The sequence below is a fragment of the Schistocerca nitens genome, chromosome 5 (genome assembly GCF_023898315.1).
Source record: "Schistocerca nitens isolate TAMUIC-IGC-003100 chromosome 5, iqSchNite1.1, whole genome shotgun sequence".
Taxonomy (NCBI): Eukaryota; Metazoa; Arthropoda; class Insecta; order Orthoptera; family Acrididae; genus Schistocerca; species Schistocerca nitens.
The window spans coordinates 127,965,536-127,991,340 of NC_064618.1; the positions used below are offsets into that span (position 1 = coordinate 127,965,536).

At 39.2% G+C, this 25,805-nt stretch overlaps 1 protein-coding gene across 3 annotated transcripts in view; it reads right to left on the reverse strand.

Moving 5' to 3' along the window:
• Nucleotides 1-15,167: 15,167 nt before the first annotated feature.
• The window catches only part of LOC126260917 (BAG family molecular chaperone regulator 3), a 177,119-nt gene continuing 166,481 nt past the window's right edge, over nt 15,168-25,805 (reverse strand). For all 3 annotated transcript variants that reach the window (XM_049958376.1, XM_049958377.1, XM_049958378.1), the window contains 2 exons: nt 22,553-22,666; nt 15,168-19,796 (listed from right to left, as the gene is read on the reverse strand). In XM_049958376.1, the coding sequence (XP_049814333.1) occupies nt 19,595-19,796; nt 22,553-22,666 (316 nt within the window). In that variant the 3' untranslated portion in view covers nt 15,168-19,594. The remainder of the gene's footprint in view (nt 19,797-22,552; nt 22,667-25,805) is intronic.

Genomic DNA, 25,805 nt, shown 5'->3' on the forward strand with positions numbered 1-25,805 from the left:
TCTTTGCGTGTTTTTGGTACTTGCATTGTTTAATTCATAAATTTCGGGCGTATTATAGTATTTGAGAGTTGTAGCATCGCGTTTTAGTACCTGAATACTGCAAAATCGCGTAGTCTCCTTCCGCTGCCGAGCAGTGTGTCAGCAGTGCGCAAGTAGCAGCACTACTGCATTTACTAGGCAATCTTGTATTTTAATAACCGTTTAAATTTTGTCGATTTGTTTGCGCTCTCTGTAGATTAGTTCAGACGCTCTTTGCACAACAGTTTTTAGCATGGATAGGGACTGCAACTGCTGTGTTCGGATGCAGGCTGAGTTGGCATCCCTTCGCTCCCAGCTTCAGGCAGTGTTGGCTTCGGTCACACAGCTTGAGACTGTTGCCAATGGGCATCACTGTGGGGGTCCGGATGGGTGTTTGTCGGGGACGGCCAGCTCGTCCCACGCATCCCCCGATCGGACTACGACTGTGGTTGCCCAGGATACTGCCCGCATTGAGGCTGATCCCTCACCTGTGGTAGAGTGGGAGGTCGTCTCAAGGTGTGGCAGGGGGCGAAAGACATTCCGGAGGGCTGAACGGAAGGCCTCTCCAGTTTGTCTGACGAACCGGTTTCAGGCTCTGTCTCAGGCTGACATGGCTGCTTGTCCTGTTCCAGAGGTTGCCCCTCAGTCTGCAAGATCCGGGCGGTCGCAGAGGGTGGGCTTACTGGTAGTTGGGAGCTCCAACGTCAGGCGCGTAATGGGGCCCCTTAGGGAAATGGCAGCAAGAGAGGGGAAGAAAACCAATGTGCACTCCATGTGCATACCGGGGGGAGTCATTCCAGATGTGTAAAGGGTCCCTCCGGATGCCATGAAGGGTACAGGGTGCACCCATCTGCAGGTGGTCGCTCATGTCGGCACCAATTATGTGTGTCGCTATGGATCGGAGGAAATCCTCTCTGGCTTCCGGCGGCTATCTGATTTGGTGAAGACTGCCAGTCTCGCTAGCGGGATGAAAGCAGAGCTCGCCATCTGCAGCATCGTCGACAGGACTGACTGCGGACCTTTGATACAGAGCCGAGTGGAGGGTCTGAATCAGAGGCTGAGACGGTTCTGCGACCATATGGGCTGCAGATTCCTCGACTTGCGCCATAGGGTGGTGGGGTTTCGGGTTCCGCTGGATAGGTCAGGAGTCCACTACACGCAACAAGCGGCTACACGGGTAGCAGGGGTTGTGTGGCGTGGGCTGGGCGGTTTTTTAGGTTAGATATCCTTGGGCAAGTACAGAAAGGGCAACAGCCTCAACGGGTGCGGGGCAAAGTCAGGACATGCGGGGACCAAGCAGCAATCGGTATTGTAATTGTCAACTGTCGAAGCTGCGTTGGTAAAGTACCGGAACTTCAAGCGCTGATAGAAAGCACCGAAGCTGAAATCGTTATAGGTACAGAAAGCTGGCTGAAGCCAGAGATAAATTCTGCCGAAATTTTTACAAAGGTACAGACAGTGTTTAGAAAGGATAGATTGCATGCAACCGGTGGTGGAGTGTTCGTCGCTGTTAGTAGTAGTTTATCCTGTAGTGAAGTAGAAGTGGATAGTTCCTGTGAATTATTATGGGTGGAGGTTACACTCAACAACCGAGCAAGGTTAATAATTGGCTCCTTTTACCGACCTCCCGACTCAGCAGCATTAGTGGCAGAACAACTGAGAGAAAATTTGGAATACATTTCACATAAATTTTCTCAGCATGTTATAGTCTTAGGTGGAGATTTCAATTTACCAGATATAGACTGGGACACTCAGATGTTTAGGACAGGTGGTAGGGACAGAGCATCGAGTGACATTATACTGATTGCACTATCCGAAAATTACCTCGAGCAATTAAACAGAGGACCGACTCGTGGAGATAACATCTTGGACCTACTGATAACAAACAGACCCGAACTTTCCGACTCTGTATGTGCAGAACAGGGAATCAGTGATCATAAGGCCGTTGCAGCATCCCTGAATATGGAAGTTAATAGGAATATAAAAAAAGGAAGGAAGGTTTATCTGTTTAGCAAGAGTAATAGAAGGCAGATTTCAGACTACCTAACAGATCAAAACGAAAATTTCTGTTCCGACACTGACAATGTTGAGTGTTTATGGAAAAAGTTCAAGGCAATCGTAAAATGCGTTTTAGACAGGTACGTGCCGAGTAAAACTGTGAGGGACGGGAAAAACCCACCGTGGTACAACAACAAAGTTAGGAAACTACTGCGAAAGCGAAGAGAGCTTCACTCCAAGTTTAAACGCAGCCAATACCTCTCAGACAAACAGAAGCTAAACGATGTCAAAGTTAGCGTAAGGAGGGCTATGCGTGAATCGTTCAGTGAATTCGAAAGTAAAATTCTATGTACAGACTTGACAGAAAATCCTAGGAAGTTCTGGTCTTACGTTAAATCAGTAAGTGGCTCGAAACAGCATATCCAGACACTCCGGGATGATGATGGCATTGAAACAGAGGATGACACGCGTAAAGCTGAAATACTAAACACCTTTTTCCAAAGCTGTTTCACAGAGGAAGACCGCACTGCAGTTCCTTCTCTAAATCCTCGCACAAACGAAAAAATGGCTGACATCGAAATAAGTGTCCAAGGCATAGAAAAGCAACTGGAATCACTCAACAGAGGAAAGTCCACTGGACCTGACGGGATACCAATTCGATTCTACACAGAGTACGCGAAAGAACTTGCCCCCCTTCTAACAGCCGTGTACCGCAAGTCTCTAGAGGAACGGAGGGTTCCAAATGATTGGAAAAGAGCACAGGTAGTCCCAGTCTTCAAGAAGGGTCGTCGAGCAGATGCGCGAAACTATAGACCTATATCTCTGACGTCAATCTGTTGTAGAATTTTAGAACACGTTTTTTGCTCGAGTATCATGTCGTTTTTGGAAACCCAGAATCTACTATGTAGGAATCAACATGGATTCCGGAAACAGCGATCGTGTGAGACCCAATTCGCTTTATTTGTTCATGAGACCCAGAAAATATTAGATACAGGCTCCCAGGTAGATGGTATTTTTCTTGTCTTCCGGAAGGCGTTCGATACAGTTCCGCACTGTCGCCTGATAAACAAAGTAAGAGTCTACGGAATATCAGACCAGCTGCGTGGCTGGATTGAAGAGTTTTTAGCAAACAGAACACAGCATGTTGTTATCAATGGAGAGACGTCTACAGACGTTAAAGTAACCTCTGGCGTGCCACAGGGGAGTGTTATGGGACCATTGCTTTTCACAATATATATAAATAACCTAGTAGATAGTGTCGGAAGTTCCATGCGGCTTTTTGCGGATGATGCTGTAGTATACAGAGAAGTTGCAGCATTAGAAAATTGTAGCGAAATGCAGGAAGATCTGCAGCGGATAGGCACTTGGTGCAGGGAGTGGCAACTGTCCCTTAACATAGACAAATGTAATGTATTGCGAATACATAGAAAGAAGGATCCTTTATTGTATGATTATATGATAGCGGAACAAACACTGGTAGCAGTTACTTCTGTAAAATATCTGGGAGTATGCGTGCGGAACGATTTGAAGTGGAATGATCATATAAAATTAATTGTTGGTAAGGCGGGTACCAGGTTGAGATTCATTGGGAGAGTGCTTAGAAAATGTAGTCCATCAACAAAGGAGGTGGCTTACAAAACACTCGTTCGACCTATACTTGAGTATTGCTCATCAGTGTGGGATCCGTACCAGATCGGGTTGACGGAGGAGATAGAGAAGATCCAAAGAAGAGCGGCGCGTTTCGTCACAGGGTTATTTGGTAACCGTGATAGCATTACGGAGATGTTTAATAAACTCAAGTGGCAGACTCTGCAAGAGAGGTGCTCTGCATCGCGGTGTAGCTTGCTCGCCAGGTTTCGAGAGGGTGCGTTTCTGGATGAGGTATCGAATATGTTGCTTCCCCCTACTTATACCTCCCGAGGAGATCACGAATGTAAAATTAGAGAGATTAGAGGGCGCACGGAGGCTTTCAGACAGTCGTTCTTCCCGCGAACCATACGCGACTGGAACAGGAAAGGGAGGTAATGACAGTGGCACGTAAAGTGCCCTCCGCTACACACCGCTGGGTGGCTTGCGGAGTATAAATGTCGATGTAGATGTAGATTTTGATCAAAACACCACAAAATTGGAAAAGAAATGACATCCCAAGAAGCTTGCATCAATATACATTCCATTGTGCATCACCAGCTACTCTCTCCAGTACTTAGCAACATGATGTGTTGTGTGTGGTTTGCTACCAAACTGCAATGAGAGAGAATCATTTATAAATGTAAGCAAAGTTTGTTTTTCTACACCAATTTTAAAATAACCATGTAATTGTATAAATGTGGCATTGATAATGTGTGCAAAGTGTTGAGAAAATTACTGCTTTCCCTATTTTTACGATGAACATAGCCCAACACATGTAAATCATCAATTGTAAAATAATAAAAGTATCTAATTTTAGCAGTGAAGTTTTTGAGTATGCCTTACAATCTCTTCCTGGAAATTTATTGGCAACACCGAATTTTCCTTTGCCTTCCTTTTTCATGGCTTTTATGAAAATATTAATAAATGGAACATACTGAACATTACTTCAGTTTATTTTCAGTGTAAGTAATGTAAAAATTGAAAATAAAAAAGGAAGATAGGAATTCTACATATCGATCTGACCCACAACCCTTGGATTACCATTTGTATTCCTTCTTCTACAGCAGTTCTGTCTTTCTACTGCAGCAGCTGCTGTCTGGAAACTACGTTAACATAAACGCCTTATGCCTATTTGACCCATGCCGAAAACGTTATTTTTTCTAAGCGCTTGGTCATCTGTCACTTTCATTTCTGGACAAGCCCTACAAATACCACAAATTTGGATGAAGTAGATGACGATGAGTAGGCACCGTACCCTTGTTAGCTATCTGCTCTAACAAGCATCACATTGCCCTTTGTGTGGTAACCCCTCTGTTTTTGACTCAAGTCATTGTGGAGCCTCTATCCACACCACAAAAAATTACAACAGGAGAAAGAAATAGGATGACAAGAATGACACTTAAATGTAACACTACCATAGCACTGCTATTTATAACTGAATTTTTCTGCCCAAGTAGCTGCGCATGACTTTGTACACTTCAAAACAATGAGTTATACTCCTTGCTTACACACTGCACATGCAAACCAAAAACAGAAAATCTGGTTGGAGACTGACTGACTCTCCACTGCACAAAAGTAACAAAAAATAGTTTCTTCACCCACCCTACTTGTTCTTATGCTGCATGTCGCAGCTGCCAATGCCACCATCAATCCAGCTGTTTCCTTGGCAGGAACGCATCCAATGATAAATGTAGACATCCCCATTCCAGTGGCCACTTCTGTTATCAAATGCAGATGCTACGATGCTTCAGACATCCATGAGAGAATTCTGGGTTGTTTTGACTCTAAGATGAGTGAAAGAGATATTCCTCTGGTTGTAAGGATGGTGTTCTAATCTCCATCCTTGGTGTGATGGCAGTGAGGAGGTGGTAGGAACTGGATGGATGTCTTCATATAAATCAAGAGGAAAGCAATTTCATGTGTTTATTCAACAATTTACAGCACTGTGCCTCTGACAGGTGCAGTATTGTACCTCGGCCCTGGTGTACATCTGGAGTCCTTAGTTCAGCAGGCAGACCTCGTTGGTGCAGCCAATCTGCAGTATGAGCAGGCCATAGCAGCAGCATGTCCCCTCTGCAACACAGTGGGGAGGAACTGCCGCATCCGGCCTCTGGCTCTGGCGGCAGGCGGTTTCAGTGGCCTGTGGGATCAACACCTCTGCTTGCTGGCATAGGCCACACTTCAGGGGCGCACCAAAGGACGCAAAGTCAAAATGTGGATTCTAGTGTAGGCAGCAGTGACAGAGGCTGGCAGAGGTAAAGTGTGCTCACACAGAGCGAATCAGCTGCAGTAGGGTTTGGTTGCACAAGGCAATTACTTAGGCTAGGCATGAATCAGGGACCCCAGGTTTGTGACCTAAAGATGGCAGAAGTTATCTGGCAGGTCTCTTTCTAGCTGGAAGTTCAACTCCCACGGGCATCCAGACATAGGCACAGCAGGCAGACCTACAGTTTAGAGAATGCAGCATCTAGCAGCAACAGATGGCAATTCATTTCAGGGTGACACACACACTTCCTCTCATATATGGCTGGAGCGGTGACTGATTTTTTCGATCTGAAATGGGCAGTATTTATACAACTGTGGTTCCTCATTCCTTGCCAATACATGGTTTCCCATCATGTAAGCCCCAAGAGCCATGGTGTGAGATTGTGTGGCAATCAGGTCACCGATGCCACAGTGGCTTCTATCCTTCCGCTGTATCTATGATATTATTGCTCTGGTTTTGCCATTGGGGCCTGAATGTGTGACACCTTCCCTTGTGGCATCAGTACAGTCTGTTCATGGAAGACCTCTCCGCCAGCCCCCATCTGAGCAGCTTCCATGTTGTTCTTGCATTAGCCTTTGGGTGGTGTCTTAATGCTAACTGGGCCAAGCAAAGCAGCTGAGGTGCAACACTGTTCATAATAGATATGTGCAATATTACTAATTTTACTAAAAATATGTGATTGTACCCTGTAGTACAAGGCTTGTAGTATCTTCTCAATGAAGCTCTGAATATGCATACAAGCATGTCCTCGCTCTTACTTGCTTGAAAAGTGACCATACATTATAGAGAAAAACTGGTTTGTTGCCACATTCAGTCGTGATGGAACGTAACAATTTCTTGTTCAACAGCAGGTAGGAAGAATCAGACATCACTGGGTTATCCCCAGTCACACCTATGTCACTACGACCACCTGCAATAGCTCATTAACTCAAACGGCGACAGCCAGTCACTGCATCGGCAGTAAACTTTCATGCTTCCCAGAGGCAGATGCATCGAGTTTACAACAATGATGTTAGCCGTAATTTGTGTCAATCTTAACAAGTAGGTGTTTAGGCTGACAAGTAACTATCTCTGTCATATTTCCAAGCACAGTTGAACTTATAAGTTCCTGTGTTTAAACTGATTTAGCCTGGTGCTGATGGTAAACTGACTGCTTGTTTTTACATATCTGCGTTTCTCTACTTCTCTAGTATTAATGTAGTAAAGGTGTCTTACTGGTATTTTTAAATTTTCAGGTAATGCCACGTCGTCATGGATGTCGATATAAGCCAGGCAACTTCTGCTATATCTGTGGAAAGTTCACCTTTGCCAGAAATAGGAAGAAAATTCCAAGTCATAAAAAAAGCTTATAAACATTACGTTGGAGTAGAGGTAGGAGACCAACATAAAGAATGGGTATCATATTTCTTTTGTGTTACATGTTACTGCAAACTAATTCAGTAGTGGAAAGGTAGAGAAAATGTGGTGTTGTTTGTTGTGCCCATGGTGTGCAGAGAGCCCAAGGATCACATTACTGATTGTTATTTCTGTCTAATAAAAATTCATGTTCTTACTAGCAAAAAATCGAAGAGGCACATTGCTTACCCAGATCTGCCTTCAGCAAGAATGCCAGTGCAGCATTCTGACAGCCTTCCAGTACCATCAAGAACTCCAGGTCAAATTCAGAGTGACAGTGAAGTATGTATTACTGAAGAAATAACAGATGATGATCCTTTATATCACTGCACAAGTGAGTCATCACCACATTTGTAAACATAAGCAGATTTAAATGATTTAATATGTGATCTAGGACTAAGTAAACAAAAGGCACAGCTGCTTGGTTTAAGATTACAAGAGTATAATGTACTCCACCAAAGTACTAAAATCAGTGTATTCAGGCACAGAGAACATGCCTTTATTTCCTATTTTGCAACTGACATTTTGTAATGACGTTGCTGACCTAATGAAAGTGCTGAACTTCACCTATCTTTTACAGGAGTGGAGACTTTTCATAGATGCATTGAAAACAAGTCTCAAGGGTGTTTTGCTCCATAATAGAAATAAAATACCCTCTGTTCCAGTAGCTTACACCAGTTTGGCCACAGAGAATTGCGAATTCGTACAAAGGACGCCAAATTCATTACAATACAATGAATACAAATGGAAACAAATTTCTTGTAGTGGCCTTTTTCACAGCAGCTGTAGATAAATTGCAGTTGCTTCAAAGAAAATGCATTTTTTGCATGCTGCACATCAAAATTTTTGTATTTATTTATGCACTCAGATGCATTTCACCTTTTTTACAAGCCATCTTCAATGGGTGTCTTGAAATATTACATGATATGACCATTTTTACATATAGGTTATGGTTTCACATCTAGGTCATAAATTTAAAAACAGTTCCTTAACTTTTTTATGAAATGGAAAGGTACTTACAGGTAACTTCTAAATCATTGCATCTAAGCAAACTACTTTTTCTCACCTGGCAACCAGGTGGACATCTTACACTTTCAGTTCACTGTTTACGTTACACATCATTTGTAACTGCCATCTTTTTAATACAGAGTTTCATTTCTTTTTCTAAGTGTTACCAACATTCTCAGTTTTTTGCATTCGAATATTTTGTGAACGTGTGTGTGTGTGTGTGTGTGTGTGTGTGTGTGTGTGTGTGTGTGTGTTAGAGAGGGGGAGACATTTTTTTAATAAAATAAAAATTATTTATTTTATTTTTATTACTATTTTTATTCATTTATTTATTCTTAAATAATAATAATAACAATAATAATAATTATTATTATTATATTTTCCTGTATATACTTATGAGAGGAATCAGAGGTGTAATCATTTGTTGGGATTTCTGTCTATTATATTATCAATCAGTGTAAATAGTGAGTTAGTCATATTTACTTGGTCATTTAGTAGCTGTTTCTTTTCAGCCTTTGTTTTGTAAATATGATAATTTTCCTGTCATGTTAGGAGATGTCTTTCATTATTTATTTTAATTATTTTCATATAATTTTCTCTTGTAGTAGGTTTGTAGTTATTTTCTCTCAAATATTCAGCAAAAGTTGAGTGGCTCATTCCATATTTCCATGCTCTGTTATGTTCTTTGTACCGGGTGTCAAATGTTCTGCTGGTTTGTCCTATATACCTTCCATCACATGTGTTGCACTGTAGTTGGTATATTCCAGCTCTTTGATAGAATCTGCATTTTTGTTATTTTTGGATTGAATTGTCTGTTTTGAATGCTATGTTTATTATTATTATTATTATTATTAAGAATAAATAAATGAATAAAAATAAAACAAATAATTTTTATTTTATTAAAAAAATGTCTCCCCCTCTCTAACACACACACACACACACACACACACACACATTCACAAAACAGTCGAATGCAGAAAACTGAGAATGTTGGTAACACTTAGAAAAAGAAATGAAACTCTGTATTAAAAAGATGGCAGATACAGCGATGTGTAACGTAAACGGTGAACTGAAAAAAGTGTAAGATGTCCACCTGGTTTCCAGATGAGAAAAAGCAGTTTGCTTGGATGCAATGAATTAGAAGTTACCTGTAAGTACCTTTCCATTTAATAAAAAAACGTTAAGGAACTGTTTTTAAATCTATAACCTAGATGTGAAACCATAACCTGTGTGTAAAAATGGACAAATCATGTAATATTTCAAGACACCCACTGAAGATGCCTTGTAAAAAGGCGAAACACATCTGGGTGCATAAATAAAAATAAAAATTTTGATGTGCAGCATGCAAAAAAGGCATTTTCTTTGAAACAATTGGAAAATATGTGCAGATTTCAAAGTAATTGCTACAGTATTGGGAATGCAACAAGGCTACAGGAATCGTGCCTGTTTTCTTTGCGAGTGGGATAGTAGAGACAGAAATTCTCACTACGTGAGAAAGAAATGGCCTAGGCGAAGATGGAAAGTGGGCAAAAAGAATGTACAATGTGAAAGTCTGGTACCTCCTGAAGAAATACTACTACCATCACTTCACATCAAACTTGGCCTAATGAAACAATTCGTAAAGGCCATGGATCAAACAGGGGGTGGGTTTGCATACCTAGCTACCAGATTCCCCCATCTTTCAGCTGCAAAAATAAAGGAAGGTATTTATTAGCCCACAAATCAAGAAGCTGCACAAAGATCCAATTTTGAAGCACATTTAACTGACAAAGGTTAGACAGCATGGGACTGTTTCAAGAAGGTGTCAGAAAACTTCCTCGGAGGAAGAAGAGCTACTAACTACAAAGCAAGGGTGAATGACATGATCAAAGCATATCAAGATCTGGGGTGCAATATGTCTTTGAAGGTACATATGATGGTCTCTTCTGTGCTACTTCACAGAGAGTTGTAGTGATGTATCAGATGAAAATGGCAAAAGATTCCATAAAGACATTTCTACCATAGAAAGGTGTTATGAAGGGATATGGTTACCTCCTATGTTACCAGATTATTGATGGAATATCATTCAAGAGAAGAAAGATTCACAATACAAGATGAAAAAGTGACGTGCATTACAATACAGTGGCTCATTTTTTTGTCAATTTTCTGTAATTTCTCAAGTCAAATAAATGCTACAAAATGTATACACAAAGATTACTCTATTACATTTTAGATCTCACCCTCCATTAATGTGATGAACTTATAACATCGCAAATACATGAACTTGTTTATCAAATTTCACCTCATGTTTCCTGCACTATATCAGAAACAGAAAAGAAATAAAATTGCGGTTACTCATAAACTATCCCTGACAGAAAAAAAAACTAAAAACAGTTTTGAATTCAGCACTCTAAGAACAACTAGGATCACAATGTATTTATTTATTTTAGATCAGTGTTATAGGTAACTCAATGACGAAGTGTATCATTACATTTTCAATCAACAGAGCCAAAGACCCTCTGCTTAAAGTAATTATAACAACTCAAGACACACACATTCTACAAACCTGACCCACTTATATTAGTCCTCATAGTGCAGATGTGAGACTTTGATGAAGTGGTTAAAACAGGATGGAAAAGAACAATGTGCAAACCTCAATAAAACCACATTTTTACATTCAAGATCACTTTCTTATTCAAGCAGTCTGATATCAAAAGCCACAATACTCACATTTTCACATGATGATACGGCTATGTCAATGTTATAACCTGCCTTTTGCCAAGCATATCGCAACATAGGCATATACCTTGGTGAAGAAAATTGATTGTAAGTCACAGAGTGAAGCTTTAAGATGAAATAATTTTGTGGTTTGGCACATTGTGCTCCTACAAAATCAATAATTCTTCTGATACATCACTTGTACTGCCAAAAGAAGGAAACTTCAAGAGGTTGGCAATATTTTGTTATTTTCATTAAAAACTTGCATCTAGGAGGGTACAATCTGTATGACCTGACCAGGACACACACAGCAATAGGCCCTTTTCACTTAATACATGTTTGCGTAGGACCGAAGTCAGAAAACGTTTTGTGTGTTCTTTAGTCATTTTTCCATGTTTGCTTGCTTCCACATGAATGTTTCATGGGCAGGTTGTTTCAAGTTTCTCAAAATATTGGGACTGAAAGTGCCTTGTGACTTTTGAAAACAAACGTACAACTTGAAACTTCAATCGGGACCTTTGCCTTTGCGAGCAAGTGCTCTACCAACTGAGCTACCCAAGCACGACTCACGCCCCGTCCTCACAGCTTTACTTCTGCCAGTATCTTGTCTCCTACCTTCCAAACTTTACAGAAGCTCTCCTGCAAACCTTGCAGAACTAGCACTCCTGAAAGAAAGGATATTACGGAGACATGGCTTAGCCACAGCCTGGGCAATGTTTCCAGAATGAGATTTTCACTCTGCAGGAGAGCTTCTGTAAAGTTTGGAAGGTAGGAGACGAGGTACTGGCAGGATATTGCGGAGACATGGCTTAGCCACAGCCTGGGGAATGTTTCCAGAGTGAAAATCTCATTCTGGAAACATTCCCCAGGCTGTGGCTAAGCCATGTCTCCGCAATATCCTTTCTTTCAGGAGTGCTAGTTCTGCAAAGTTTGCAGGAGAGCTTCTGTAAAGTTTGGAAGGTAGGAGACAAGGTACTGGCAGAAGTAAAGCTGTGAGAACGGGGCGTGAGTCGTGCTTGGGTAGCTCAGTTGGCAGAGCAGTTGCCCGCGAAAGGCAAAGGTGCCGAGTTTGGGTCTCGGTCCGCAACACAGTTTTAAGCTGCCAGGAAGTTTCATATCAGTGCACACTCCAATGCAGAGTGAAAGTCTCATTCTGAAAATGTACAACTTGTTTGCTAGTCTGTCTGTCACTGATAAAGCAACATCAACTGTGTAGCTGTGGGTAGAGATACTTACAGATTGGAACACACTAGCTATGATTTTCTCTTCGCTGTGAGACAGTGTTGATGATGAAGACACTTCACACTGGAACTGACTCTGGTCAGTGTTCCAAACATTTCCCATCTCCACATCCTGCTATGTCACAAACATTTTCACTTTCTCCACAAACTATTGTGCCTTCTGACGTACACTACTCATCCTCTATGTTCTTACATGTGACAAATGTAGTAATATGCATGGATGAAATGCCATAGTCAGCCTTAACGTTATCAATAAAACAAATCAAAGCTTTGAAATTGTCCAAGCCAACCATTTCAGACACTTCTAGTGTCAACGATTGCAGATGACATTAATGAACTGTAGATCCACATGGCCTTCCTCTACCAAATTGTAATATTTAATTGTAGTTTGTAATTGCAAGAGCTCCTGATCACCTTTTGCTAGACACACAATTTAGAATTAATCTGCAATTTGATTTACTTTTAATAAACTTATAGCTTCTCATTAGGTTGCTATAGGAATTGAAGCCACAACTGTAACAGTCTTTACAAATATTCTTTAGGACACTGTCATCAATATCTTCTAATACACTGGGCTACAACAGTTTGGGTGGAGATAGTTCGTACTTATTTTGACTGAACTGTTCCTGTTTTTCTGAAGATGACCACAGTGTACTGCTTGAACAGGATCAGGTTATTCCTGTCCTTCAAAATCAGTATTTATATCCAGCATAATTTCATGTATTTCTGTGTCATCTCCATTATACTTGTGAATTATTATGTTATATATCTGTGAATACACTAGCCTCAACTTCGATTTCATTTCCATATTCAGCACGTCACTACTTTGTCCCTAATATTTGGATAACATTCGTAGGATTAATTCTCTTTGTGATACAACTGTACAAAGTTGACACATGTGGATAGTCCAAAAGACATACTTGTACTGCAGGTATACCATTCATGCAACTAGAGCACCTGCTGGTGCAGCTACAATACGGCACTAGCAGACAAGTGCAGAGTTTTGCATGGAGATTATACAGACCATTGTTGTTTTTATGATAAAGTGTTAGTGTAAGCATGGTTTCATGTGGTTCCGAGCATTCAAGGTCAAAGGTGTCCCTTGTGAGTGTAGAATGGTTTGTAACTTAGTCCATGGTAGACAGTTATTAGAAATTCTACATCATCATCTCTCTATTCTTTTCACTTAAATACTCATAGTCCCTTCTCATAAACAGGACACAAGTCAACTGATCCTCAGCCCCTCTCACTATACAGGGGTGTTTTGATAAGTGTGCTAAAAATGTAAGATAAAATGTTTGTTTCATAAACAATTCGCCTTACTTCTTGACATAAGTCTCCTTTGAGGGATATCCAGCAATCCTTCAGCTTTTTCATCTCATCGGTAAAATAGATTCTATCAAACTCTGCGAAATACTTGTTCACTGCAACTATAGTTTCTTCATTTGACGAAAATTTCTTCCCTGGAAGCCAAAGTTTCAAGTTACAGAACAGGAAGAAGTCACCCGGGGCTGTCTAGTGAATAGGAAGGATTAGGAACCAATTCAAAGCCCAGTTCATGCACTTTCGCTATCACTGACATGTGGGATGGTGCATTAGTCTTGTGAAAGAGAACTTTTTTTCGTGCCAACTTTGGTCTCTTATCAGCCAACGTAAATTTCAAATGATCTACTAATTAAGCATATTAGGGTCTAGTTATCGTTTTAGGCCAGCACCTTACCAGCTGACAAAATGGTCTTCACTTTCTTCATCACACTTTCACCAGTTTTTGTCCATGGTTTTGACAGCCACTTTGACTCTGGTGTGTAATGATGGATCCAGGTTTCATCAATAGTCAAAAATCGGCACAAAAAGTCTTGTACAGACTTTTGCACTGAAATGTTGTGCTGGATGTGCTTTCGTTTGAATGTGAGCAATCGCAACGTCCTCCTCGCACACAGCTTATCCATAGCCAATTCTCCATGCAGGATATTATGAATGTGTTACAGTCTCAGCAAACCCATGAATTTTTATTTGGTTGTCTTGCATTGCCGTATTATGGATTTTGTCAATGGTTTCCTTTACAGTGACCTCCATTGGGACAACCAGAGCACACTTCGACTTTGGTACTTGTCTGACCATGTTGAAATTCATTAATCCAAAAGTAATCGTCTTCTGTGATGGTGCGTAGTCTGCATGAACTTACTTCAATTCTGTTTCGACTTGTGTGACAGCCCAACCCTTCAAATGAAAATGTTGAATAACAGAATGAAATTCTATTTTCTCCAATTTTAATCACTGTCAACACACTGACTAACCCAGATGGCTGTTAACGGTGAACTGTATGCTGTACATTGTTGAAATTCTTTATACAATCTCTGGCATAATCAAGTTTACCAAGCATGAAGGCACAACAAAAATGTTCCATTAATTCATGAAAATTTATCAGACATATCAAACCATCCTTATATTGCCAATGTTTAGTGATCTCGGCCATGAAGGCTAATTCCAAAAAGCCAAACAGTTTGTAAAAATTTGTGTGTGTGACCTCACAGTGACATCAACTATATATCACAAACATATTGGCAACTACCTACACATTAAATTTTTGTGATTATTCAGGTGTATAATTTAGTGTACTTATGTAGAATAAGTGAATTTCACGTCTAGTTACTTCACTATTACATGAAGACCCATGTAAGATTTAGTAAAGATGAAAGATATTTACACCACACGTAACATCATTATCTTGGATTGAGAACATTAATGAATTTACTATTCAATGAATCGGGTACTGGTTATAGACTATATGATCAAGGAAACAGTTGATCATTTGATTTATCAAGCACAAATTAGAAAATGACAGAGATAACTGATGGGATATCAGAAGAAACTTGTAAGGCAAGTTTTCAGGAAATATTTTATTAATTGGGTCTCACTTTTGTACATAAATGATACATAATACACAATATGCTTCACAACAAACATGACATTTCCAAGCAAAAATTTAAGGCAGGTAGTGGCTGAATTTTATTCAGTTCACACTCTTCTCTATGATTTCAATGAGATTACACTATTTTGTCACTTCTGCACATGCCAAAATTTCAAATGGTGGTCTTCCTGTAAACATTTGCAATTAGTACCACTAACATAAAATGCCTTACCTAAATCCAAATTCACAGCTCTAGACAATCCTTAATATTTTGACCCAAATTCCTAAAAGTTTTAGTCAATGAATTTGATGCTAAACAAAATGCCAATTTATTAAAACGTTACCAGTTTCATAATACTAATGTACTGGTGCTCAAATTAGACTCTACTACTACAGAAGTTTTACAGTTACTGCATCCAGATAGAGAAATAACTTCTTTATGCACAAATTTTATATGAATTTTTATAAAATAAATGCAAATTGACAGTTTATAATTCATTATTGTTGCTGTAGTAAAATATGTTACATACTTCTTTCTGCTAGGTTATATTATGAAAAACAGTGACAATGAGTTTGGTAGAGATCAACAGGAAGGATCTTAACTATCATAACAGCTGGTCCCTTTGGCCCCTATAAGAAAACAGGCAGTCAAATGTCCCCCATTTTAACTACTCTTCTATCATTCCCAGTTAAACCACACCTGCTGATGAAACATGTCTTAATTAACTAGGGCTGTCAATTGTAGCTACAGCTTGGTTCAAAAAGCATCACTGCCACTCTCATGTGAAAGTGAAATACTGGGTCTCATTTCTGCATTCTATAGAATACTGATATCTGAAAACCTCAATTACTAATTAACCTGTCATCATACTTCGCAAACTTTCATTCACTGCAATCCTATTGAGTAATTCTCTGACAAAAATGTTCCAAAACCTGAGAGTTTTTATTTTAGAGGAACAAGCAATGAACATCCTACAGCAGATGTTTGCAAGACACTTGGGATATTTACACTCTAGTTTCACAAAATATACTGTGTTTGTAACAAGCAACAGAAATCTCTTTCAATCATCTTTTGTGTCCACAGCCATGACAGAAGTCACAAACATCATTTTTATTACTCCCCTGTAGCCTTTGAAATTTAAAAGGCCATTACATACTCCACAATAGCATTAGGGTCACAGCAGCTTTTATTATTAATTGCTTAGGAATGTGCAACTAAAGTAAAAAATTGACATCTAATTATCCATAAACAAGAAAATTGGAAAATCTGCTTGCTTAGGCACATACATGAACAAAAGCTGAAAAAGACCTTAGCTTCTGAAGCCAAAGTTTCTTTCAATCAGTGAAAGAGATGGACAAGTTAGAGGGAATGGTATGATACAATGGTTATACTGAGATCAAAGCTAGTGAGATATGTACAGCTGGTCAACAGGTATGAAATTAACAACAAAAATCTGATAGCAAATGAGATTCCAAAAAAACTGAGATACAACCTTGTGTGTGTGTGTGTGTGTGTGTGTGTGTGTGAGAGAGAGAGAGAGAGAGAGAGAGAGAGAGAGAGAGAGAGAGAGACTGTCATGATGTCAGCTTCCATTATCATGTGTTCTCAGATTGTTACAAATAACAAGAGAATGTATTAAAGAATGAAGAATAATGTCTTTTAATAACAGATAAAATGTCATGTACAGAATTAAGAAACATACTTAAATCAAGTAATGATGAAATACAAACTGTACAAAATAGAAAAGACAAAAACTTCTTGACTGATTAAAACTGGTACCATTGAGACTGAGTCCCAGTCTTTCTAGAAAGTTTCCATGAATATTTCATAAAGGCATTCAAGATGCCAACGAAAGTGCTGTAGCTAGGGGAAATGTGAGGAGACAATAAATACACTTTCACAACTTAACAAGTGCTAGCCTACAGTACTCTGTACAGTGTTTTATTAAGGGCAAAGCAGGATACATAATTTTGATGGCCTGGGCAAACCCAAGAAAACAAATATTATGTTTGCTTATCATAAAACAATAGGATCTTTGATAAGGAAGCTGTATCCAGCACTGCCACAGTTCATAAATTTGAAAAGGAAAGTCATAATTGATATGTCGGCCGGAAATCAGACATCATAGGTATAAGATTGAATGAAATATATAATTACACAGTGGCAATTCTTTTTCTAATGGCAGGTATAATGTCATTAATTCTTTATTGCAATAGTGTCAGTTCATGGAGATACGGTGTTCCTAAAAATTTTTAATTTATAAATGAGACAGTCACTTTAAAAATCCTAATTCATTAAAACTTTTCGTGACATTTTTAGTGAGGCAACTAAAGGGGGTAGAAAATGTCATTCTGATAATACATGTAATTGTAAAGTACATTTGACAGAACAGTGGAAGTTACTGTGTATTGCAACTAATGTCTGGGGAGAACCGTAATTATCCATAACTGTAATGTTACCAGATGAAGACTCTAGATACTCTGACCTTGTTCGTGCGGAATGACAGGCAAAAGAATTGACAGTTAGTTGCTAAACTGGTTAACAAACACAAAATTGGAGGACAGTAAAATTTCTATAAAGAAAGCAATAATATACTATGATACATGATTTTTCAGAATTAAGAATTGAGGCTGACCTTAACAAATTGCAATAGTGGGAATAGTATTGATATCAGATGCACTATCCAAACTGAGTGCAATAAAGGTAAACTTCAAGTGACCAGCCACGTAACTGGTTCCATTAACCACACAATATTTTGACAAAGCCCAACAGTATCTTCTTGTAATGTGAATCATGATGACTTCCAACCAAACTGTGAGATATTCAGTTATACTCATAGCTGTATCAAGTATAATAAGTAACTGAAACATGTGACTGACTATGATGAATATTTGAGTGTATACTGTTGTATCTGTAATGTACTTGTTTAGAATAAAAAGAAAGGAAGAGAAATGTGAAACATAACAGTAGTGCAGATGTTCCCTCTTGAAAAACAACAAGGAACTGTCCAGTCTAATACAGCAATTCAGAAAGCAGATCACTGCCATCAGTGTCTTTGACTTGACCTGACAATACACAGTGCACGCAAACAGTGCCCATAATACTGGTGAATAATCAGATTATCAGGAAATTTAACCTGGCCTCCCCCCCTCCTCTCTCTCTATCAAATTTATGGGAAACATAAAAAAAATTCTGGCAGCACAATTCAAGCTGGCTATTTCAATGGATAGCTAATGCAGTCTTACCACAATGCAGAGACCTTCAGACGGTTCATAAATCACACAAAGCACACAGGTAAAAATTAAATGCAGAAATTAGAGTAAGGTTGGGAGGTAAAAAGATCTTAATGTTGAAGGAATTATTATGCGAAAAGTCTATGTACACAGATGTCACACATCATGTGACATTAAAAATCCTCCACAGCCTCAAGTACTGACATTTCTCGAAATTAATTTTTGATAGTCACATTAAAAGGCCCTGTAGTGCTGCCTAGAATGAAACTCAAAAGGATGGGAGATTAGAGTTTAATGTCCCATCAGCAACAAGTTCAATAGAGACACAGACATGCTGGGATCGGAAAGGGAATTGGTCTTTTCCTTTATAAAGGAATTGTTCAGGCAGCTGTCTTAAGGACTTACCCATGGAAGACCTAAATTTAGGGCCAGATAGGGGTTTGAAACACCTTCTTCCTGAATACAAGTCAAATGTCTTACCACTACACCACCTTATTTGACAGAATTAAAATGGATCAATGGCAAATGTCTGTGTTCAGGTTTGCTTGAAGAAGGTAAAGAGTCCCCATATCTCTTACAGGAAAAATGTGAGAGAGCTGTATTTTCTTGAAAAACACACAATCAAACTGAAGAATAATTCCAATGATAGAAACTTACAGTAACTATGTGTGTTGTTTAGTACACACACCTTGTGGAACCTTCCTTTCAATAGTCCTAAATATTACAATAAAATAAGACAGTACCAGTCACAGAAGATATGTTGTGACCTTTTAAGGTGCTGTAGCTCCTACACACAGGCTCACCTAAAACTAATAATACAAGTATGACAAACACATTTCAGCCTATATTGCACATACTTCAACACTAATACCACTTACAGCACACATATAGCTCTGTGGAGTAACAAGTCCACACCAGTTTACCAAGAAAACAAATTTGCACAGTGATGGGTGACCTACAATCACTGCACAGAAACAACTATGTTTTGTTGGTATCAGGTGACAAGGCTACTGGTTAAATCACTGTAATCTACAGAAAAATACGAGGATTGTTTCTTACACACTATAGATCCAACCAATACATGTTTGAAAGGTGTCACCTGCAGGTTCATTTCCGTCTCAGCATGGCACCGCTGTGAGAATGAGACAAATACAACTTAGCTGGTTAGTTCTACAGCAGCCCACATAACAGCGGCCGCTATTTGCCACGAGACTCCCCAGACTCAGTCTGCGCAGCTCGTCGGCAAGAGTACAAGCTACCCTTTGCCAGACCAAATATAGGACCCTTACGTAATGAAGGATCTGGGCCCCTTGCAACGTAACTTCGTTCTGAGAGTAGTGAACGATCCGGACCCTTTGCCATATCTGGATTGGGACCATTCCATGTCATGTAATCAGTTCTAGAAACAGGAGATGATTGATTAATCAGTCATTTAATTAAACCATACCTCATTCCTTTTGCTCAAGAAGTATATTTTAAGAGATAATTATTTCAGTGCTTCATAAAATTTTCTAGACTACAGATCTCTAAAACACCAATAAAAAAAATTATTACAAGTAGCTGCATGTCATTAATTTCTATGATTACATTGTTATTCTTTGTGAACACTGTTTAAATTTTGATTCAATGTGTTAGAAAGTGACCATGATCACGTTAACTTAATATTTTCTCTGTATTAACTGAGAGTTTAATAGAGAATTAAAACCAAAATATAATATTCTGAAAATACAGCTTTTTTCTCTCCATAATCTTATTTGACAAAACTTTCTTTATGCAATTAATATTGATCAGACGTAGTACAACAAAGTGGAAATTATTTTAATAGTTTCCCAGTGAGAGAAAAGGGCAGGTGTAACATCAACTGTCATTATATAGTTCATTCTTACAATGTTCAAACCAAGAGAGACAGAAAGAAAGAAAGAGAGAGAGAGAGAGAGAGAGAGAGAGAGAGAGAGAGAGAGAGAAATGCTTTCTCAGTGGCTTACATAGTACTGTAAGCAGTGAAAGTATATTAACTATGATGCATAATTATTTTTCACCACTTTACCCATTTTAACTTGGACTGAATTACTTGATCAACAAGAAAAAGGTCAATACGATGGAACAAATTATTTCAAATTTTGAGATTGAATGAGTTACTTGCAATTTCTCTTTCAGTTTAGAAGTTTCTCAGTTTACTGAAGATCTAGACAGTTTCAATAAATGTTCAATAAAATACATCTAATTAAAGAGGAATAAACTCATCTTTACCAATGGAAGACTACTCACAATATCAAGTATAGGAGCACTTATTTTATCTCGTCAACTCTTGGTTCTTGCAACAGCATAGTTATTCAAGGTCTATACAAATCATCATAGACAAATGTCATTTTATAGTGAGGAAAAGGTCTGAACCGTAGTAATAAGAACTGGATGCCCGGTTTTTTCTTTGATATTCATGTCTCAGAAGTACTGCAAGTGAACTAGGTTTACGAAAACCATTAAGCTCATATGAGTTAATTAAGACTAACCTGCATTTATCTTTTTTTTCCCCTTCAAAAGCTTTTCATTTTCTATTAATATCAAAGTTATTAGAGAGTAAATAAACATTAAAATTGTCATCAAATACTTAATTGTACTTCCACTGCAGAATCGAGAGAGAGAGAGAGAATGTTAACTGGAGAGAGAACTAACATCAGTTACTTCATTAAGTTAGTGGCACTTTGCTATAACCACATCCAAAATGGCTCTGAGCACTATGGGACTCAACATCTTAGGTCATAAGTCCCCTAGAACTTAGAACTACTTAAACCTAACTAACCTAAGGACATCACACACACCCATGCCCGAGGCAGGATTCGAACCTGCGACCGTAGCTATAACCACATCCGTCCAATATTGGCAAGCATTTATGCCAACAGTAATGACAAACATTTTCCCGTGAATCAAAGTCTGGTTGATTGTCATTCAACAGTGATGTGTAAACCAGAAAAAAAACGCGCGCGCGCACACACACACACACACACACACACACACACACACACACACACACACACACACACTTGCGAGACCACAAGCCCACTCCCACGTGCGACTGTGAGCCAACACACACACGTGACTACGAGCCCACGCACACGCGTGAGTGAACACTTGCATGGATACATTGTCCCAGCCAATTACATTCTACCAACACTGTTACTTGATTAGGGTGAGGAGATGCATTGGGAGGGCTGGGTGATGGGAAAAAGGTGGCTGGGAGTGCAAGGTAAGAGCTGGAGGTAAGTGTGGCTGACAGCGATGAGAGAGAGGCAGAAAGTGCACAGCATAGAAGTGTAGCAATCGTGAGCTTGCTCTGGCACAGGCAATGAGGAGTTGAGTGTGGTGAGCAATGATGTGGATGGGTGGACTGAAAGGGGGTGACAGAACAGAGGAAGATGGAAACTGCAGAGAGAAAGCCATGGCTGTAGTATGACTGAAGCGGGTGGCATGGGGACAAGGGTCAGGATGAGTGTTAGATATGAAATAGCAGAGACTGAGGCTAGATGGTTCAAAGGATGTGCTGTGGAGATTACTCCCATCAGTGTAGTACAGAAAGTGGAGAGGAATGGGATAGGGAGAAAAGGACCCTGATGGAATGGGTCTTGAAATGACAACTGAATTACAGTATGTTGTATTGAGAATCTTGATCAGCCACTGAGTAGATCTGCTTCCTCTGGTTCTCCTCACGCCAGCAAGCAACTTATCCCATGGCTCCGTAAAAACCTCTGCACATATAAAGTTCAGTAACCATCAACAGTATCTCTGTTTTAATAGTGGCTATAAGATCTGCACTAAAAAGTCTCTTCCAAAAGTCTATCCATCCATGGTTGGGACATCTACAGTGATCTCTTTCCAGCATGCTTATGAACTTTCTAAGGCTTCCACAGACAGGAATTACCCTCCAAACCCAGCCTGCAAAAAGAATTCCCATACCATATCCACACATGCTCCTAATCCCGTGACCATCACCAGGAACCAAATGTTAAGTAGAACACCAAAATCACCCAATATCACTTGTATGTTTATTCTATTAGGTCTGAAGAAGGATTTGTATGGAAGCTTAGCAATGTTTTCTGTATTGTCAATGTGCCTCTTAAATATACATTAAGTAATGCAATTCTTATACAATACACTTACAAGAGAAGATCATCATTTGGTCCTTTTGGCAAACTCCTGTTAGGCCCAGTAACTTTTGTTGTATAGGAAGATTTGTATTCTTTATCTTCAGTAGTACTTGTACCTCTTGAAACCCTGTAATATTGAAAGACGTAACTTCAGTAACACAAAAATAATAAATAACAGTAAAAATATTAATAAATCACCTTCAAATTTTAAATATTCTAATCAAACCAATGGAATATTCAGGGTGGAATATATACTCTATCTGATTAAATGTATCTGCACAACCCTATGTAATGCATAATTGAGCACTAGGTGTCACAACAGGTAGACCCAATAGTATAACAGGAGACAGGGAGTATTGTGATGCCCGTTGAGAAGAATCGACAGCAGAATGGAATGGACCGGAGAGCTCAGTGACGTTGAATGTGTATTCCCAATTGGATGCCACCTGAATAACAAATCTATTTCAATATTTGTAAAGCTGCCCAGTCAACTGTTGGTGATGAGGTTGCGAAGTGGAAACACAAAGGAACAATCACAGCTAAATTAACACCAGGTAGACCTCATTTACAAAGGGACAGAGACTTTCAAGTATTGCAGAAGGTGGTTATAGAAAAATTGCATCAACTCAGGTATCACTCATTAGTTCCAAAATGCTACCAGTACTCCAGCTAGCACAAGGATTGTGCTTAGGGGGCTAAAAAGAATGGGTTACAATGGTCATAAAGGTCCCCATAAGACACACATTTCTGTAATCCTTGCTAAGTGGCACTTGAATTTACGTAAAGAGAGAAGCCACTGGGTGGTGAATGACGGAAATGAGTGACTTGGAATGATGAAGCACACTATATCCTGTGGCAATCCCATGAAAGAATTTAGGATTGATGTATGTCTGGATAACACTTCCTGCCAATATGTGTAGTGCCACTAGTGAATTATGGAGGAGATGGAGTTACAGCACAGGAGTGTTTCTCAGGGTTAGGGTATGATCACCTTATTCCGCTTTGGAAAATACTAAAACGCAGAAGGATATAAACACATTTTACAGCATGTGTACTGTATATAGAAGAGGAACAGTTTGAAGACGACTCTGTATCATTAGACAAAGCACCATGTCATACAACAGCATCTATGAGGTTATGGTTCATGGACAATAACATTCCTGAAATGGATTGGACTGCTCAGACTCCCAACCTGAACCTAAGTAAAAACCCTTGTGATGAGTCAGAACGCTAACTTCACTAAAGACCTCAGCATACATCATCACTACCTTCACTGGTGTTGACTCCTGAGGAAGAATGGGCTGCCATTCCTCCACCGACATCTTACTGACAGTGTCATCAGCAGAGTTCAAGCCACGACAAAGGCGAAGGGTGGACACACCTCATATTAAAGTCCACTCATTTGTTCAGATAGTAACTGAGAGTTCATAGAATTGGAAGCTAACTTATTAATCTTGGAAGCTAACTTATTAATCCTGGAAGCTAACTTATTAATCTTGGAAGCTAACTTATTAATCTTTCAAGAAAGTTATTTAGTGGTGTGTGTGGTGTGTGTGTGTGTGTGTGTGTGTGTGTGTGTGTGTGTGTCCACCCAGCAGAGCAAGACTGTTTAAAACCTGAACAAGTTATTGTCCTTTTTGACATGCCAATATTCTGTTGTACCCCTAATACTTGTAACTGAATAGCAGTTATTAATTTCATGAGAAAATCAGATAAACATTCATATTCATTCGCCAAACATCCCAAATTAATGAGCAAATAATAGCAACCACTGAATACTAATAGACGTGATATCGCAATTTCGAAAATGGGCAAATGGTTTGTGACACCTTTATTGTGATGCTCATTTTTCTTTGTAAATACAATCACTTTTTTCTCCGAAGATTCTTAAACAGGAGCAGAAAATCATCTTATGCATCTAATTGTTAACTATCACTGTTTTTCCTTAATTTTGCATCCAAGCTATATGGTGTACACTGAGGTGACAAAAGTCTGGGCTTAATTTAAAGTTATTTGTTCACTGCCCTGTAATACATTGCACCAGCCAAAATTCAGCCCCACCGCGAATGCTGTTCTCGAACACAGGATGAATTGAATGACATTCATACACAGCTGGAAATCACCCTGCCTACTGTCAAACGATTGGCAGCTGCTGCGAACTGGTGTGTTGGAAGAGCTCCCGAGAGTCATGTGCCTGTGATACCAGTAGCAGAGGTACCTCAAATACTATCCTTTCCTGTGGATCCTGTCTTCTCTGCAGGAAGTACAGGATCTGTGTGTAATACCTTAATAACTAGCACCCAATATTAAACTTTTTTTCTTTTCTTTTTCTCCTGTTATTAATTTATATGAATGTTTTCTTTTCCTCACTAGTAATAAGTACATTGCCACAGAAGATGGCAAAAATAGGCTTTTAAAATTATCTTTATAACAGAAGAGAAATAGCCGGAAAATATTCAATTTTTTAACAAGTTTTGTTTAATTTTCGCCTGAGAGTACTAATGTTTTAGATCTCACACAAAAAGGACGTGTAATTTTTACTCGTGCAACAACAATGTGTGTAGTAAATGCTGTGTGTGATAAAAATGCAAGAAAATAATATATACTAAGAGTTATCATAGACACAAGACTATTTTTATTTATTATGCCGATATTCATTCACAAGCATGACTTTTGCCTGCAATCGTAAGAAGAGGCAGTAATTTCTTCCATCCTGCAAGACATCTAAAAAAATATATATGTGCTAATCATCAAGATTTAGGGGATGGACTGTGCGATAAGCAACCATGTAAAATTTGAGGTAAATTAATGAAGTCAGCGTAACTTAATAGTGACATCTATAACCCTTGAATGGGTGCACTTGTGTATAAAGTGCGCAAAACCAAAAATAAAATGATTTTGTGTGGTTCCATTTTTGTTTCACAATTGCAAACCTATGCCTAGTCCTTCAGTACTGCTTCAGGTAACACAGCGATACACTGTCTTGTCGTATGTCGAAGTGAGCAGCAGTAATATAAAATACAAAGCAAGCTAGGCAAGAAAAAATTTTCAATCAGTTAAAAAAAAAATGACCCCAGTTACGAACTAGCAACATAGTCCCACATTGAGGGAGTTGTCTACGAGATAATTAGTGATCCAATAAGCAGCTGACTGAGATCTGATGCAACTGCACTGCTTAATGCTTCGAATGCGTCATTACTGCCTCTAACACCTGTCCTTGGCAACAGAGAGTTATAGTGGAAATTTATTTCATTATTGTTTAATAA